This window comes from Curcuma longa, chromosome 10, assembly GCF_044706935.1.
Source record: "Curcuma longa cultivar G26 ecotype Majalengka, Jawa Barat chromosome 10, ITB_CL_G26_1.1, whole genome shotgun sequence".
Taxonomy (NCBI): domain Eukaryota; kingdom Viridiplantae; phylum Streptophyta; class Magnoliopsida; order Zingiberales; family Zingiberaceae; genus Curcuma; species Curcuma longa.
This window is the reverse complement of record NC_133870.1, coordinates 11714941-11731785: the sequence shown is the minus strand read 5'-3', so window position 1 is coordinate 11731785 and position 16845 is coordinate 11714941. Positions and strand designations below refer to the sequence as shown.

At 45.3% G+C, this 16845-nt stretch overlaps 1 protein-coding gene across 1 annotated transcript; it reads right to left on the bottom strand.

Moving 5' to 3' along the window:
- Positions 1-1277: 1277 nt before the first annotated feature.
- LOC141836093 (protein DETOXIFICATION 49-like) lies at positions 1278-2870 on the bottom strand. The gene has a single exon (XM_074723501.1). The coding sequence runs from the start codon at positions 2868-2870 to the stop codon at positions 1278-1280; it is 1593 nt and encodes a 530-aa protein (XP_074579602.1).
- Between the last annotated feature and the right edge of the window lie 13975 nt (positions 2871-16845).

Below are 16845 nucleotides of genomic sequence, written 5' to 3'. Positions count from 1 at the left end.
CCGAATGTCATAAGAGCATGAGAGCAAATCGATCAAAAAGCATATTTTACAGCAGTTCATATATGAGAAGAGCCAACAAATTGAGCTGCTCGTTTCCGATTCTCACCTCGATACCAAAGGACTCATTGAACTTGTAGAAGGTGCGAACCCGGAGGCGGAGGCAGCCCACAGCTCGTCGTCCGAGACAGCTTCCCTCACGAAGAGAGAACCCCACCAGTCAAATTTCAACCTTTCTTGCTCGCATAGGTGGGAGGATGCGGATCGAGCGTCCACGCGACGACCAGGGGGAGTCCGGTGAGTTCCCGTCTCCTCCGAGGACAAGAAGAGGGTTTGGGGCGAATCATCTCCTGTATTCTAAGAGAAGATGAATCGGGAATATGGCATCCATCCGTGCACCTCTACTTCCTCGAGAAGATCGAGCTTGTCCCTGCGGGCGTCGAGCAGGCGCTGCACGGCCTGGCCTTGGGAAGACATGCGCACGCGGCGCGCCCGGACGCGCGCCTGCACTCGGACCAGCGCCTGCGTGGTCGTAGCGTACGTGGGCTGGGGGGACATGGCCCCCCGGGTCCCTTACTACATCCGCCATTGTATTCAATCCATGGGGATAGCCGGTCCGGTCCCACGAAAGTTTCCCACCGACCACCAGGGTAAATCGGGAAGCGCATACGGCGGCCAATCCAGATGCCCAGCATCCTTTGATTGCGTTCCTTGTCTGTTTCTTCACTTTAAGTCTATATTCCTTAACATTTCTAATGATTTTAAACTTTTATTTTCTCGAGAACACATAATCATATTGTGACCAATCATCAATGGGCATTCATAGTCTTAATACACATTGCATTAAAGGTAGAATTTATCATTCCAATGGTCTTACACGATCTGTCCCACGATCATCTATGAGAAGATAAATTGGAAAGCTACAGTTGGCCACTACAGAGGAGGGCATTGTCTCGACTTCGTCGAAATTCGACCCTTATCCACTACAATAAATTTATCCTACAATAACTATCTAAATCATGTTCCAGGGCTCATGATCTCAATACACATGGATATTGGACTAATGGTATTTATATATTTCAAGTCCATTGGATCTCTAGCTACTTTTTTTCATTCTACTATAGCGTGATTAAATCATCTTGCCAAGTAAATAAGATTCACAAAAGAGTCATTAAGGAAGTTGATAGTGCGACATTTTAGTAAGTCTAGAAGGATTCCTTTTTTTCAAACAAGAGAATTAAGATTTTTTTTATTTTTATTTAAAAACAACAACAACAACCTCATTGCTCCATCTTTATAGTGACTACTGAGACTTTCGTCTGGTCTCCTGATTCCGTTGCGTTGACTTGCCTTAACGCCGCTTTCTCCTCGGCGTCATCTTTGGCGGGGCAAGCTACGGTGAGACGCTGGGCCCGCTCGGCCTGCGCAGTCCAGTCCGTCCTTTTGATGACGACGAGCATCAACGCGACGCAGGTGGCCTGCGCCGCGAGCAGCCCCAGCCAGAGTCCCCTGAAGTCGAGCGGCGTCCATAACGCGAGGCCGACAGCCGCAGGCATGCCGACGGCGTAGAACGCACCTAAGTTTATATTGGCCCCTAGCTTGGGCCGCGCACTGCCCCTCAACACCCCACACCCCGTCGTCTGTGGGCAGTTCCCGAGCTCGCAAAGGCCAAGGATCGGTAGCACCGCCGCGGTGAGCTCCAGGATCGCCGCGTCGCCAGTAAATATCCTGGTCCACACGTGGCGCACCGAAGTAGCGAAAGCGAACGCGATGAGGCCGAGCATGGCGCTGCACCAGATCCCGACAGCCGCCGCACGCCGGGCGCGGTCCGGCTGGTTTGCGCCGAGTTCGTTGCCCACGCGCGTCGACACGCTGAAGCTGAGAGAGGAGGGGAAAATGTAGATGAGGGAGGTGGTTTGTATCAGAATTCCCATCGACGCTACAGTGCTCTGCGGGTTTAGCAGAAGACCACTGAGGATGATCATGATCTCGTACCACCACCACTCCAAACAGACGGAGACGCAGCTGGGGAGGGCCAAGTCAAGGAGTGGCCGCCATTCCTTTAAGCATTCTATTCCCAAGCTTAGTCCACCGGTTCTCCGGTGAACGCCAGAGAAGTAGATGTATATCAGGAGGAACAGGACGACGTTGAAGTTGAACCAAACAGAGGCCAAGGCCACCCCGCCGATGCCAAGGTCGAGGACGAAGACCAGAAGGTAGTTAATCGGGAGGTGGAGTGCGACGGCGATCCCCGCGCACGCAGTGAGCGGGAGGGTGATGGATTGGGTGCGGAGGTAGATGCGGAGAGGGTGGAGGAACGACTGGAGGACAAGGTCCGGGAGGCAGGCATGGAGGTAGGAGGCGGCAGCCGCAGCAAGGTCCGCATCCTGGCCGAGGAGGAGGAGGAGTGGGCGGATGTAGTACCAGAGAAGCGCGATGGGGACGGAGGAGGAGAGGAGGAGGAGGACCGATCGGTGAAGGGAGAGACCGACGAGGTGGTAGCGGCGGGCGCCGAAGGCCTGGCAGCATATCGGCTCCATGCCCATGGCGAGGCCGGAAAGAACAGAGTACCCAGTGATGTTGGCGAAGCCGATGGCCAGCGAGCCGCCGGCGAGCGCCAGGTCACCGAGCCGGCCGAGAAACATCATAGAGACCATGGAGCGGCAGTAGAGGAGGAGGCCGACCAAGACTATCGGCAGCGAGAGGCCAAGTATGGCCTTCCCCTCCTCAAAGGCTAAGCCTGCCGAGCCAAGCGGCTCGTCCCGGAGCACAGGCTTCGCCTCCGACGACACCTGGACGACGACGAAAGGGCGAGTTAGGAGGCCAGGACGATCATCATGATCGTCGCATTTGCATGGGGAAGGCTTGCACATCTTGTGCGAGTTTGCTTCAAGCTTCTAAACGAATTAAGAAGACGAGGAGAAAGGGAAAAGAAAAGGAAGGGCGGGGCTTTGTGAAGGTTTTAGATTAAAATTTTCAGAAGCAGAAGTTCGTTTCTAACAACTACCAACAGCAGCAGAACTGAATGAGAAGAACAGAGCAGAGGCATCAGGGTTTTATATAGCCGCGGAGAACTGCTCGCGCCATCGATGCCTTTCCGCATTAATTAAGGAAAAAGTCAACGATCAAAGAACTGGCCGAAATGTTCTGTTTCTCGATTGATTTGGTCTTTCTCAGCGTTCGTTGTATGAGAGGAAACAGGGCAGCAATCCCGTGAACAAAAAAAACAAATGCAATTAAATAAACTAGAAAAGTCAGAATGAATCAGCTGAACTTCAAAACCTAATTGGATACTGAAAATTGTATCTTAATATGCAGACAGAGGAGTTCGTATTGTTTAAACATGGAAGGCCGGGCCGGCAGTATGCATCTGTTGTTGGTCAAATGGCAACATCAACTAGTATGGCAGGAGGAAGGTCCGGCAGCCTTTTCCTTCCCAAATGTATGCTTTAAATTGAGGATTTGCTTTGGGTAAGTTATTCCAAAACCTGGCCTGCTCACTGGAACAAGCATCTGGTACGTCAGTCCAAAGGCTTGCGAAAGATAACCTCATTTGAGTTGAGTGGTTCGAGTCAAAACACACTGCTTAAGTTGAGCAGTTAAAGCAAACCATGTGTAGCCTATAACCAAACCATGACGAACTTTTCTGCATAACTAACACAGCTATGTCTTAGAGACAACCATGACAAACTCGGGCATGATTAACTAAGGACAGATTCATGAATTAAAATGAGATTTGAACTTAATATAATAAATTATATATTATTATCAAATATATATATATATATATATATGTTTTGAAGTTGTATCTTTGACATTTTGAAATATAAAATTTATTTATAATAGAATCTATATATATATATATAATTAAATCTCCTTATCTCGTTCACTTCATGAAGAAATTCTTCCAACCAATATTCTCTAAGTTCTTCAAAGATAAATTTAATAGTAGAGACAAATGTAATAACAGATAAAATATCTTGAGATTTTCTTTAAATAATTTAACTAAGAGTATATGTTGTTTTCATAATTTATGCATTAAGTGTAAAATGAACATAAATTTAAAATTTGCCATATATTTGTAAATCTCCTGAACTTCAGCCATATATAGATAGTTCATTTGGTGAATGGTTACTAAGCACTTCAAATGCTTTATAAGTCGCAATGTACAAATCTATCAAGCTTTTTACCAAGTCATAGTAAGAATTCCAATGAGTAGCTCTTGCTCGCTGCTAATATATGATTGGCCTTACTTTCGGATTTGTAGGGTCCCCAAGGATGTTTGTATCTCCACAATAGCATGATATTGTCCACTTTGGGCCTAATCCCTTATGGTTTTGTTCTTGGACTCTCCTCAAAAGGTCTCATTCCAATGGAGATACTTTCCATCCTTTTAAACCCATGATCTTTCCCATGTGTTTTAGATGTGGGACTATGTTTGCACCTTTGCAACCCAACAATCCCCCCCTCAAACAAAGGACCACAGACTCCCCCTCAAACGGAAAGCCTCCGTTTGATGTCTGAATCTTCGACCCACCAGGACTTCCTGCCCCTCGGTCCACCCTGACCTACTAGGACTTCCTGCCCAGCCGCAACCTGGACTTCCTGCCTAGCCGCAACCAGGACTTCATGACCCGACCTACTTCCTGCCTAGCCGCAACCAGGACTTCATGCCCCTCACTACCCGACCTACTAGGACTTCCTGCCCCTTCATGCCCCTCGTCTACCCGACCTACTAGGACTTCCTGCCCGGTGTCTGGTCCTCTTGATTCAAACACGGGAGCCCCTACTTCCTTTATTTTTAAGGTTCAACCCACATGGTTAGATCCGGATCATGGCTCATCCGACGGTTAGTCCGGTGAAGAGCGACCTCGCTCTGATACCAATTGTAGGGTCCCCAAGGATGTCTGTATCTCCACAATAACATGATATTGTCCACTTTGGGCCTAAGCCCTTATGATTTTGTTCTTGGGCTCTCCCCAAAAGGCCTCATTCCAATGGAGATACTTTCCATCCTTTTAAACTCATGATCTTTCCCATGTGTTTTAGATGTGAGATTTCCTGCCCAGCCGCAACCAGGACTTCATGCCCATCGATCTACCCGACCTACTAGGACTTCCTGTCCGGTGTCTGGTCCTCTTGATTCAAACACGGGAGCCCCTACTTCCTTTATTTTTAAGGTTCAACCCACATGGTTAGATCCGGATCATGGTTCATCCGACGGTTAGTCCGGTGAAGAGCGGCCTCGCTCTGATACCAATTGTAGGGTCCAAAAGGATGTTCGTATCTCCACAATGACATGATATTGTCCACTTTGGGCCTAAGCTCTCATGACTTTGTTCTTGGGCTCTCCCCAAAAGGCCTCATACCAATGGAGATACTTTCCATCCTTTTAAACCCATGATCTTTCCCATGTGTTTTAGATGTGGGACTATGTTTGCACCTTTGCAACCCAACAGGATTTACATTCTCCAATTACCAACATATATTCAATTTCATTTCTTTGTGAAGTATGTAACTTAACATTGTGCATAATAGCAGAAGTGATAACATTGTCCAAATGAGAAGAATTCCTAAATAACATTAGCATCCTTAGTTACATAAATCAATATCATTTGTAATCGATGGCTAAATAGTGGGTATAGTATGCATAAGAGACAATCTTTGATAAATAATGTTTGAAGTTCATTCCATGTGCCACACATATTTCTAGCATCATTATATCCTTGACCTCTGATTTTCATAACCTGGAGGTCATGATAAACAAGAACATTTGATATATTTTTTTTTCAGATTCAATGAGATAGTATTACTAGCACTTTTGATGATAAAAAAAATTTTCTATCAAAATTTCATAATTGTTCATAAATCTCAAGATAATGACCATTTGCTCTTGCTTAGATATATCTCATACTTCATTAATAAAATACAAAACATTTATTTGCAATTTCTTCACAAACCATCTACCATACTCTATTGGGTAAAATCACTTTTTGAATTTCTGAAACGATATATTGGGTATTTTTTGAAACAGTCTCATGTACAACTTCATTAATTTCTGCATTCATTTTTACAAATGCCTTCACAAATTTTAAAAAATTCCTACGATTAGATGAAGATAGAGATTCATCGTTACCTCTAAGACACAATTTTAAAGTACCAGCTAGTTAACAATTACAATTGAGGTCCTCAAATACAAATGATTTTTCTCATTTTTCTTTTTAAATTGGGCATACATCACATTATTAATATATTTTGAGGACCTCATCAAATTTTCAACATTCTCTCATGTGTATGAGGTGAAGAAGTTACAGAACTAATGTGAACAAAAAAAAAAGCACATGTTTTTCCTTATTTATTAGTTTTCAATTGTCAAATCCTTCATGTGCTAATATTATCTAGAAAAAGAAAATAATAAAAATAATATACCTTATTTATTAAAAATGAATATTCCAACCAATAAAATTATTGAAACTATTTTTTTCTTAACTCAATGATTTTAACTCTCAAATTTTATACTCGGAAACTTCAAAATATTTAGCATGATAAAATTGTGAGTTTGTCTTCCTCTACTTTTCTGCCGTGCGATCGTGAGTTCTCTTTCAGTTTTTGCTTGTGTTCTGTTGCATGTTGTTCAACGTAGAGAATTAGGGAGGTGGGCTGGATTTTGGATTCTGATGATTAGCATGGCTTCGAGGTCACTCGGTGACCAGCCATTTAACAGTTAAAATGTCTCCCCTTCCACCTAGCTAGTTCACCTGGTTTTGGATTAAAAAAATAAAAAATAAAATAATATAAAGCTCAATAACCTGCAACAGTAACATAGAGAATAGGGTTCAACTGATTCATGATCACTGATTAATCAAAGCCAAAAGGTTGGTTGTTGTTGGGATAAAAATTAAAGGAATTGTTGGTCCTTAGCCATCAATCCAGTTTCATTGAAATAGAAGACTTTTGGTCGAGTTTGGATTTGTACAATTCAAAATGAGACTTGTAACTTTAAAAAATTATGAAATATATATATAAATATAAAATTAAAATAAAATTGTGATATAAATTCTCTTCTAGAATTTTTAAAAATTGTTACATGATTGATAAATTAAAAATTTTAATAATTTTTTTTAAAAGATAAATTTATATAGTTATCAAAAATTATCATGTAGTTTTTTTGGGTCATGATGACCATTTTCTAATTAAATTTAAATCAAAATATAATAAACTAAACAATTCAAATTATATATATATATATATATATATAGAGAAATGCTTCCTACGCGTCGACCGCCGACCTCCACTCGCTTCCGCCGTCTGTTCATCGCCGTCCGACCACCGACGACTGCCGAACCGGATCCGTTGGAACCGCAACTCGCCGGCGCACATTCCGGCCGGATTGGGCCGGAATCCGGCTGGAATTCCAGCCGAAACAAGGCAACAGTGCCTGGCGCCACTGCCGTCCGGAATCCGGCCGGATTCCGGTCGAATCGTGGCCGGAGACCAGCCGCGGTCGACGCGCCCGGCGCCGGCGCGTCGACCGCGGCCGGAGTCCAGCCCGGATTCGGCCGGATTCCGGCCGAAATCGCCGCCAGACACTGGCGGCCGATTTCGGTCGGAATTCGGCCGGATTCTGGCCGAATCGGGGCCGGACTCTGGCCACCGCCGGACCGCTTGCAAGTTGCGGTTCCAACGGGTCCGGTCCGGCGGCCGACGGTGGTCGGACGATGAACGGGCGGCGGGAAGCGGCGAAGGTTCGAGGAGGAAACACTGTGCAATTGGACGGCTCACGTTTATCGCGATCGTGGGCGGACGGCCGAGATCTAGGCGCTCACGGGGCGCGCATTGGGTGTCGCTCAGAATAGCAAGATTATATATATATATATATATATATATATATGTGATCAAATTATAAAAATAATAGGGAGGAGAGTAAAGTGATATAAAATTTTAAAAATTACTACATCAATTATAAATTAAAAAATATTAAATATAAAATTATTTAAAAAAACTAAAATTTATTTTTTAAAAAAATAAGTCATATATCAATGTAAGTCAAAACTGATATAACATTATTGTTTTTTTTTTGTCAAAATTTAAATTTGAATATATAGCGATAATATAGAGGATCATTGGAATCCAACTATATTTTCAAAATAATCAGTATTCCGGTTTGATGCCGATGATAGTTAAACCATCAGTCAATAAGATACCACCTCAATCTTCATTGATCCTATCGACGAGAAGAATCTAAGGAAGATGAGAACTGAACGAACAAATTAGTAGGGCGCCGGGGGTTCCCAGCGGGGTCACTCCAACGCTCAAGTTAGAAGAGAAGAAATAGAAATGACAGTATGTGTGAAGAATCCCCTTTTTCTTTCATATCTGTGGGGTTTATATATCAGCAAAGGGGGCGTTATCTTTGGATCTTGACGCGTGTGATTGGCTGTTACCGCGTCAATAATGGCCCAATCTCTTCTGATAGTTTCCCAATATCCAACGGCACAGCAGTGTTGATTATCTTCATCCAACGGTTATGCGCATAAGTGTGCAGGATTTTAGGAGACCAAGTCAGGGAGCTTGGTCACTGTCCTTATCCTTTTGGATGAGCTGATAAGTCTAAGCCAAGGAGAAGGAGTCAGTGTGATTGCCCATTGATGGCTGACCTGATATCTAAGGTCGGAAGATACATGGCTGATTTGTATGAGTGATCGAGGGGTGCGAGCATGTGGCCGAGCTTATATGAATCGCCAAACTGAACTAAGTGTGCATCCAAGCTCTCCTATGTATGTCCGAGCTAACCTAAGCGTATGGTTGAGCTCATCTATATGTATAGCCGGGTTGAACTAAGCGTGTGGTCGAGCTCTCCTATGTAGGACCAAGCCATGAGGTCCGCGTATAATATCGGGACCAAGACATGAGGTCGGCGTGTGATACCGGGATCAAGTCATGAGGTCGACGTATGATACCGAGACCAAGTCATGAGGTCAGCGTGGGATACCGGGACCAAGTCATTGTTGGGTTGCAAAGGTGCAAACATAGTCCCACATCTAAAACACATGAGAAAGATCATGGGTTTAAAAGGATGGAAAGTATCTCCATTGGTATGAGGCCTTTTGGGTAGAGCCCAAGAACAAAACCATGAGGGCTTAGGCCCAAAGTGGACAATATCATGTCATTGTGGAGATATGGATATCCTTTTGGACCCAACAATTGGTATCAGAGCGAGGCCGCTCTTCACCGGACTAACCGCCGGATGAGCCATGATCCGGATCTAACCATGTGGGTTGAACCTTAAAAACAAAGGAAGTAGGGGCTCCCGTGTTTGAATCAAGAGGACCAGACACCAGGAAGGAAGTCCTAGTAGGTCGGGTAGACCGAGGGGCATGAAGTCCTAGTAGGTCGGGTAGACTGAGGGGCATGAAGTCCTGGTTGCGGCTGGGCAGGAAGTCCTAGTAGGTCAGGTGGACCGAGGGGCAGGAAGTCCTGGTTGCGGCTGGGCAGGAAGTCCTAGTAGGTCAGGGTGGACCGAGGGGCAGGAAGTCCTGGTGGGTCGAAGATTCAGACATCAAACGGAGACTTTCCGTTTGAGGGGGGTCTGTGGTCCTTTGTTTGAGGGGGGTTGTTGGGTTGCAAAGGTGCAAACATAGTCCCACATCTAAAACACATAGGAAAGATCATGAGTTTAAAAGGATGGAAAATATCTCCATTGGGATGAGACCTTTTGGGGAGAGCTCAAGAACAAAACCATGAGGGCTTAGGCCCAAAGTGAACAATATCATGTCATTGTGGAAATACAGACATCCTTTTGGACCCAACAGTCATGAGGTCGGTTAAGGCCAGAGGGAGCTCGGCATGTGCTTAAAGAAGCATATTGAGATCAAAGAGAGTTCACCTCAATACTTAAAATTACATTCCGAGACCTGATAGAGCTCGGCACAATGCTGAGGCCAGATAGAGAGATCGGGGCTTCCTAACTTGATGAATGCTTATTTTTTCTTTTTTCCGTATCTCCTATTGTACTCAACGTCTACATCATCGTTAAATATCCTTGCCGAATCAATCAGATAATTTAAAAATAATCATGTAATATTTATAGTCGAAACTCCTACATGATCATTTCCCCCGTAAATATAGATTTGAATATATAAATGCATTTTAGAAAGTTATCGGAGTCCAACTATATTTTCAAAGTGATTAATCAATTTAAAAATGACCATTAGCAGTTTGACTCGTCAAAATTGTGAGATCTAATAGTTTTGTGAGAAGAAAATAATCATGAGCAAGTATTATCCGAAATTACTATATGACCGTGTTTTAGTCTTTTAATCACTTAAAAATCATATAATGATCTTCCATTTAAATTTTGAACCAAAAAATTATTTTAATCAAAATTACTATATAATTATTTTTGAGTTGTGAAAACATGTAGACTCGAATTGTCTCATAGAGTATATACGTGTATTCAAATTTAAAATTTTCAAGGTAGTGATTTCTAAAATTTCAATTTACTCGAGTTGAGTTTTAATATTTAATCAATATATTTGATGTGAGAGTAAAAAGTCAAGTAGATTAAAATTAATTAGATATTTGACAGTGAAGAAGTCCAAGTAGATTACGGTTGATCGAACACTTAGAAGTTGGAAATCTAATAGAGAGTTGGTAAGGACAAAGTTCAAGTGGATCATGGTTGATTGATTATTTTGTAGTTGGATGTCCAATAGGGAGTTGGTAAGGGCAAAGTTCAAGTGGATCATGGAGTATCGAATACTTAGCATGATATGTTAATCAGCCACTTGACAATGAGGGAAGTCGAAATAGGTCAAGGAGGATTAGATGTTTAGAAATTAAGAAGTTTTAGTAGATCAAGATTGATCGAATGTTAGGCACGTGATGGGAAGTCCTAGCAGAAATCGGATGCTAGGTAATGGTGAAATCTTAGCATGTCAAGATTGATCAGATGTTATACAACGGTGAAGTCCCGGTATATCAAGATTAACCAAATGCTAAGTAACGATGAAGTCCCGGTAGATGAAGGTTGACTGGATACTAGGCAAATAAAGTCTTAGCAGGTCAATATTGATTGATGTTAGGCAAAGAAGGTCGAGGTCAATTAGATACCAGGCGATGTAAGAATTCAACCTTAAAAAAGCTAAAACAGAGGTATTAGTTGACTATTAGGGAATAACAATCGACTAATAACCCCTAAACACTGAGTTTGGGGTTTGAGAGGGGTTTAAGGGAGTTTATTATGTAGGATCATTGGGAGCGCTAGAGGGGAAGAGGGGGGTGAATAACGCTTCCGTTGCATTTTCACACTTTTCAATAGAATCCGTAAAACTTTGCGTATATGAAATAGAGAAAGCAGTGGAAAAGACATAAGTAAGAATTTTACTTGGTTCACAGCCACAGACTACTATTCCAAGGCCCATGATCAAGAGACCATTTCCGACAAGCAATCTATTAAGTAACTCACCTCTTACGAAAGGGAGTTAGGTGCTTTATAAAAAAATAAGATCGGTAACACGGATACCGACTTAGAAATTAAGAATAAAAATGTAAAGCACAGTTATACCGATAGAATATGTAGACTTTGATGTAGCTTCTCGGTGTGATGACAATGTTCCGGATGATCTTTTTCATGCAGACGGTCGTCGTTAGATAGTAAATTGATGCTTCAAGGGCTCTTCCTCGAGGCTCTTTTATTGAGTGATTCGGGTGTCTGGAAGCCTTTTCGGGCACCTCCACTTTGTTCGTCGATCGACACTGCTGATTCGACACTTCTAGGTGCCAGTATCCCTTTTTCGACGCCTCTATACTGACGTGGAGGTTCCGAATTAATCTTGACTTTGTAACGCCTTATCTAAATCGGGGCGCTTGGAACCTTTTTGGACGCTTGGAGATTGAGGTGTCCCGACCACTAGGACTTTGCCACCTCACTGCATCACTGACCCCGTTCTGCTGACGTCCGATCGCCTAGAACCAATCTGAGCGCTTGGATGTTCGGTCGCCTGGATCCATATAAGGGCTCTCAAAATACTAGGTTCCAACCCCTCCTTTCCTACATTACAAGTTAGTGCAAAACTCAAAATGTAACAGGAAAGAAATAGTTTTAACAAACTATTTTGATCTTGACTTTGAATTTTCAGTGAAACTCTAGGTCAAATCGACGCATATTGTTCCCCTTACTAGGAACACGTCCTCACCCATTTCACATAGAAGAATTTATCTTGTGCCAACCAAGTCCTTCAGACTTGTTGGACTTGTACTTAGCCTTAATTCTCAACTCCCAAGATTTCCACTGCTAGACATCCAGTCCTTCAGACCTACCTAGTCTTCCACCTGGTGCACTTGATCTGCCAAGTTTTCTTGCCTAGTCCTCTTGACCAGGACTTCCTTGTCTAGTTCTCCAACCAGGTCTTCCCACCTAATCCTCCATATTAGGTCTGTCCAGCCTCCAGCTAGGACTTCCACCACCTAGTCGCAATTAGGGTTTTCTTGTGCCTAGCCGCAACTAAAATTTTTTTGTGCTACCTGCACACTCAGTTCAGCTCATCAGTAAACTTCACACACTTAACTTGAACCTTTTGCTATTATTAAAACTTAGGTTGTAAAATACTGGAAATATAGGGGTTTAATTGTAAATAAATTACCCTAATAATCCTTAAAATTTTATTTTAGGGAAGATTAGTAAGGTTGATTAAAATAAATCTAATGTTGATTGGGTTTGATCAAACAAATCCTAACTCATTTAAGGGTTAAAGGGGTTATTGGGTGATGGCATCAAGGGTTTATTGGCTTAACGGGTTTCAAACCCAACCCGTTAAAAAACCAATATATAAGAAGTCTACAGTATCCCTAAAACCGCGACTCGCTTACTCCCTATTCTGCCGGCGCGCCTCACCTCTTCTTCTTCTTCTTTCATCGCTCGGCTTCAAGGCTGGTGGTGATCAAGGAACGTCGAAGCTGGAGGCTAAGGGAGCGTCGGTGACCGAAGCATTGTTGTTGGGGGCTAGGTCTTGCTGGAAAAAGACTTGGATCGTGAGGTGGAAGTGGATCGGCGGCGGCGACAAATCGAAAGGGAAGAAGCTTATAGGTAAGGGATTTGAGCTAGGGTTCAGGTTCTTACTTGATTATGAGCTGAATATCTGTGGATTGCTTCGATTTTCTTGGATCTGGATCGGTTTCTTCTTCTCCCACAGATTGTTGATGCGATCTGAGCGGAGCTTGAGGAAGGTTCAGCAGCAAGGTTAGGAGGAGAAACCTTTGTTCCGGCCAAAAATCGACGACAGTCAACCCTCCGGTCAAGGATATGCCACCTCAACCTGTGCGGGCCCGAAGAAGAAGGGGACCTGCAAGATCACTGAAGAACGAACGGATTAGCTGGCGCCGGGAGATCCCGGCAGGCCACTCCGACGCTCAAGTTAGGTTTCCGGCGGAGGAAGTAGTAGTAGTAAAATGAAGAGAACAGTAGTGAGTATGCAAGAGATTCGATACCTTGGCCATACCTGCGTGAGAACTGATATACCTGTGAAGGGAACCTTCCATCTGCCAACGACGCAGGCTTTGGTGGTATCCGGGGGGACAGTACCTGATGCTGTCTGACCACCGTGCCAGAAGGATGGTATCAAAGGAACAGAGGCGACATGTCTGTAACCGTCTTCCAGCGTGGCAATGTACCTTACTCTTGTCGTTTTGCCAAAAATGGGAAAATGGCAGCCACGGAGAGGAGGATCGTGGAGACACAAGTGTGACCTTCTCCCTGCATACCAGTTCGCCTGCTCCTTTGTCAGTAAGGTTAACCGGACTTGAGCTTAACCAGGCTTGAGCTAGGATTGCTGTCGAAATGGGGAGATACCCGAGACTAGCAACGATCAGGCTTACAAGGGACCAGTTGTGGTGCGTGTTGCCCGGGCTAACCATGCACCGTGGGTGAGTAGCCGGGCAACGTGCCAAGCCGTACTACAATGAGCATGCAAACCCAGTCGAGGTTGGTTGAGTGGTGGGAGTCCCGGGAAATGCACTCGGGCAGTAAGTTAAGCTCGGGACTGATCATGCTTAATATTAGCCGGGCAAGCCATGCGCCGCGGAGGGATGGCCGGGCAACTAAGCAGTATGGATACAGCGAGCAAATTACACGAGGCATATCCCGGGAAGTGAGCCGGGGAGGCAGGAGGTGTTTGAGAATGATCATTCTCCATGTTAGTAGAACGGTCTGTGTGATATGAGATGATGGCCGGGATATAAGACGGGGGTTTAGCGAGATATCTCCCGGGAGATGATCTGGCAGTGTAACTGACACCCAGGAGACACCATAGATGATGATGGCCGGGTGAACCTCATTCCGTATAGGGATGGCCGGGCCACGGAATACCAGCCGGATCAGCCTGAACCGGCTGGGCGTGCTCCCGGAAGATGGTCTAGCCTGTCACCTTGACTGAGGGTATCAATAATTTGACCGTGGGCCCTGGAGCCTGCCACGTCGGCTAATCTATTGACTTTTGGGGTCATGCTTGACAGGGCTAGGCTACCTTGACCGTGGGGCCCGAAGCCGGCCAGGTTGGGCGATCTATTGACCGACCGCTCCACCTCAGGCCAAACAAGACTTACCACATCACAAGTCTCCCCATCAAGTCTAGTCGAAGGAGGTATGCCGACTGACTAGACACCAGTCCCAGCGAACCTTCTTCATTCCTTTTGCCGTTCGCGCACCAGCAAAAAGGTGATGTTTAAAAAGATGCATATGCCTGACGCCTCGTCTGCAGTGTCAGGCACGTGCCAGTGGCAGCATCCATCTCACAACGAGGTTTATTGCGAACGCAAGGTGTAGATCGTACCTTGGAATTGGAGCCTCCTTATCGGACGGCTACTGGGTGTCCTCCAACTGTATATATATAAACCCTACAGGTTACTTCTTGGCGGTGCCCATACTTCGTCATCTTCTTCGGCGACTTCTTCGACGACATTGCGTCGTTCCTTCGGCGGCTGGTTTTCTGCATCATTTTCCATCAGTGATGTCTTCGGAAGCACCATGGTATGAGCGTCAGGTGTCCCACTGCGACAAAGAGACATTGACAATCCTTTGTGCTCAGTATCCTCTTCCGGGAGACCATGTTTTTGGTCTCCCTACGCCTGGTAATCGCCCCTGTAGGCCTCCAAGGGAGTATGCCACTTTCTTCCTTGCTCAGATGTCCAGTGGTTTGCGGTTTCCAATTCCCACCTTTTTCTATGAACTGGCCAGTTTTTATCACATCAATATCGCTCAATTATCCCCAGAGTCTTTTCAGATTATTTGTGGGACTATTATCATCTGTCGTTTATATAACATTCCCCTTAATGTTGCTTTGTTCCACTCTATGTATTCACTGAGGAGTTGCGAACCCGACATCTTCTTCTTCACCGCCAGGCCGGGCTTGGAGTTTCTGAGTAATTCATGTGTTGCGGATGAAGGGTGGAAGGAGTATTACTTCTATATCAAACCCCCACAGGAATATCCATGGGCCAGCCGGTGGGCCCGAAGTCTTTCGGCATTTCCTCGGAGTGGTGAAGTGCCAACCAACGGGGCGTTGCGCGAGGCCCGTCGAATACTCGAGGGTCTAGATTTTGATTTGGAGAAGTTAGTTCGTAACGAGGCGCTGATGTACCGTGCGGGACTAAGCCAGGCCGACATCCCTCTAGGGGATAACTTGTGTAAGTATGGCATGTGCCGGTTCCTTCCTTGGTAATGTAGTTTCTAACTCCTTGTCGTCCTACAGACTTGGTCATGCTGGGACATTCGGTCAATCAAAACCTGAAGTGGGAGCTAGCCCATCCCAATAATCTCAGAGTAGAGGGGGATCCGGCTGATGATTCTTGGTTTAAGATCCCGACGCGAGTGAATATCAAGAAGAAAGGTGCTTCAAAACCCAAGTCAGGCAAGGCGTCCGGGGCTATCAAATCCCAAAAATCATCGTCTTTCGAATTGGTGAAGCTGCTTGAAGGACCACCGGTGACGAGGTCGCGAAGCGCCCGACAGGCTGTGAAAGCTGAGCCGCTGTTGGCGCTACCTCCTCAGAGGGAGGAGGCTTTACCAGATGTGTCTGAAGAGACAGCCTTGATTGTGAGGCCATCGGAAGAACGGCCCCCGCTTGAAGTTCCACCTACCCAACTTCCGCAAGCTCCGGTGTCCCAGCCAAAGCCTTCAAAGGATAGGCCCCGGGCAAAGGGGGTAGTAATTCATTCGTCAGGGGAGGATGGTAACCAGAAATGCGCTACTGGTGATATCCCTCCTCCAACTTCTTCAGGTGTCTCTCCGAGAGGAAAGAAGCGAGCCAGGGAGAGAAATCTCCCAGAGCTCCTCCTCGGGAGGGCAGGAGGAGACGTTCCGGAATACCTCGCCCCCGGAATGGGCGAAGCCAGCCCCCGAATTCTTTTTGACTTTGCCACCGCCAGGAGCTTCCAACTCCACTGCGTACCCTACGAGATTCAGAGGGGATACCGGCTTAGTGGATGCTCCCGAGACCGCTAGGAGTCGACTCCGGCACTACGAGCAGGAGGTGCTTCCCAAGTTAGGTCTGATTGATATCATCGATGGTCTGTTTGAATCTCATGCAAAGGTAGGTCATACTTCGTGTATTGCTCCCCTTCTTTCATTACCCTTAACTTATCTCCTTTGTCTGAAATTATCAGGACGGACTGGCGAAGGAAGCTATTCGCCACCGTTTACTGGAGCTGGAGAAAGACTACGCTCATAAGGAGGATGAGCTAGCTATCCTTCGGGGTCAACGACCACCACCGCTGGTTTACAGGGAGAGATTTATAAGCTGCGACAGCAGCTAGCTGAGTCTCAGTCCCGGGAGGCGAGCTTACGGGCCGATC

Bases quoted from the DNA above. Each gene is read 5' to 3' on its own strand.
- LOC141836093 (XM_074723501.1), bottom strand. From the start codon at position 2,870: ATGTGCAAGCCTTCCCCATGCAAATGCGACGATCATGATGATCGTCCT.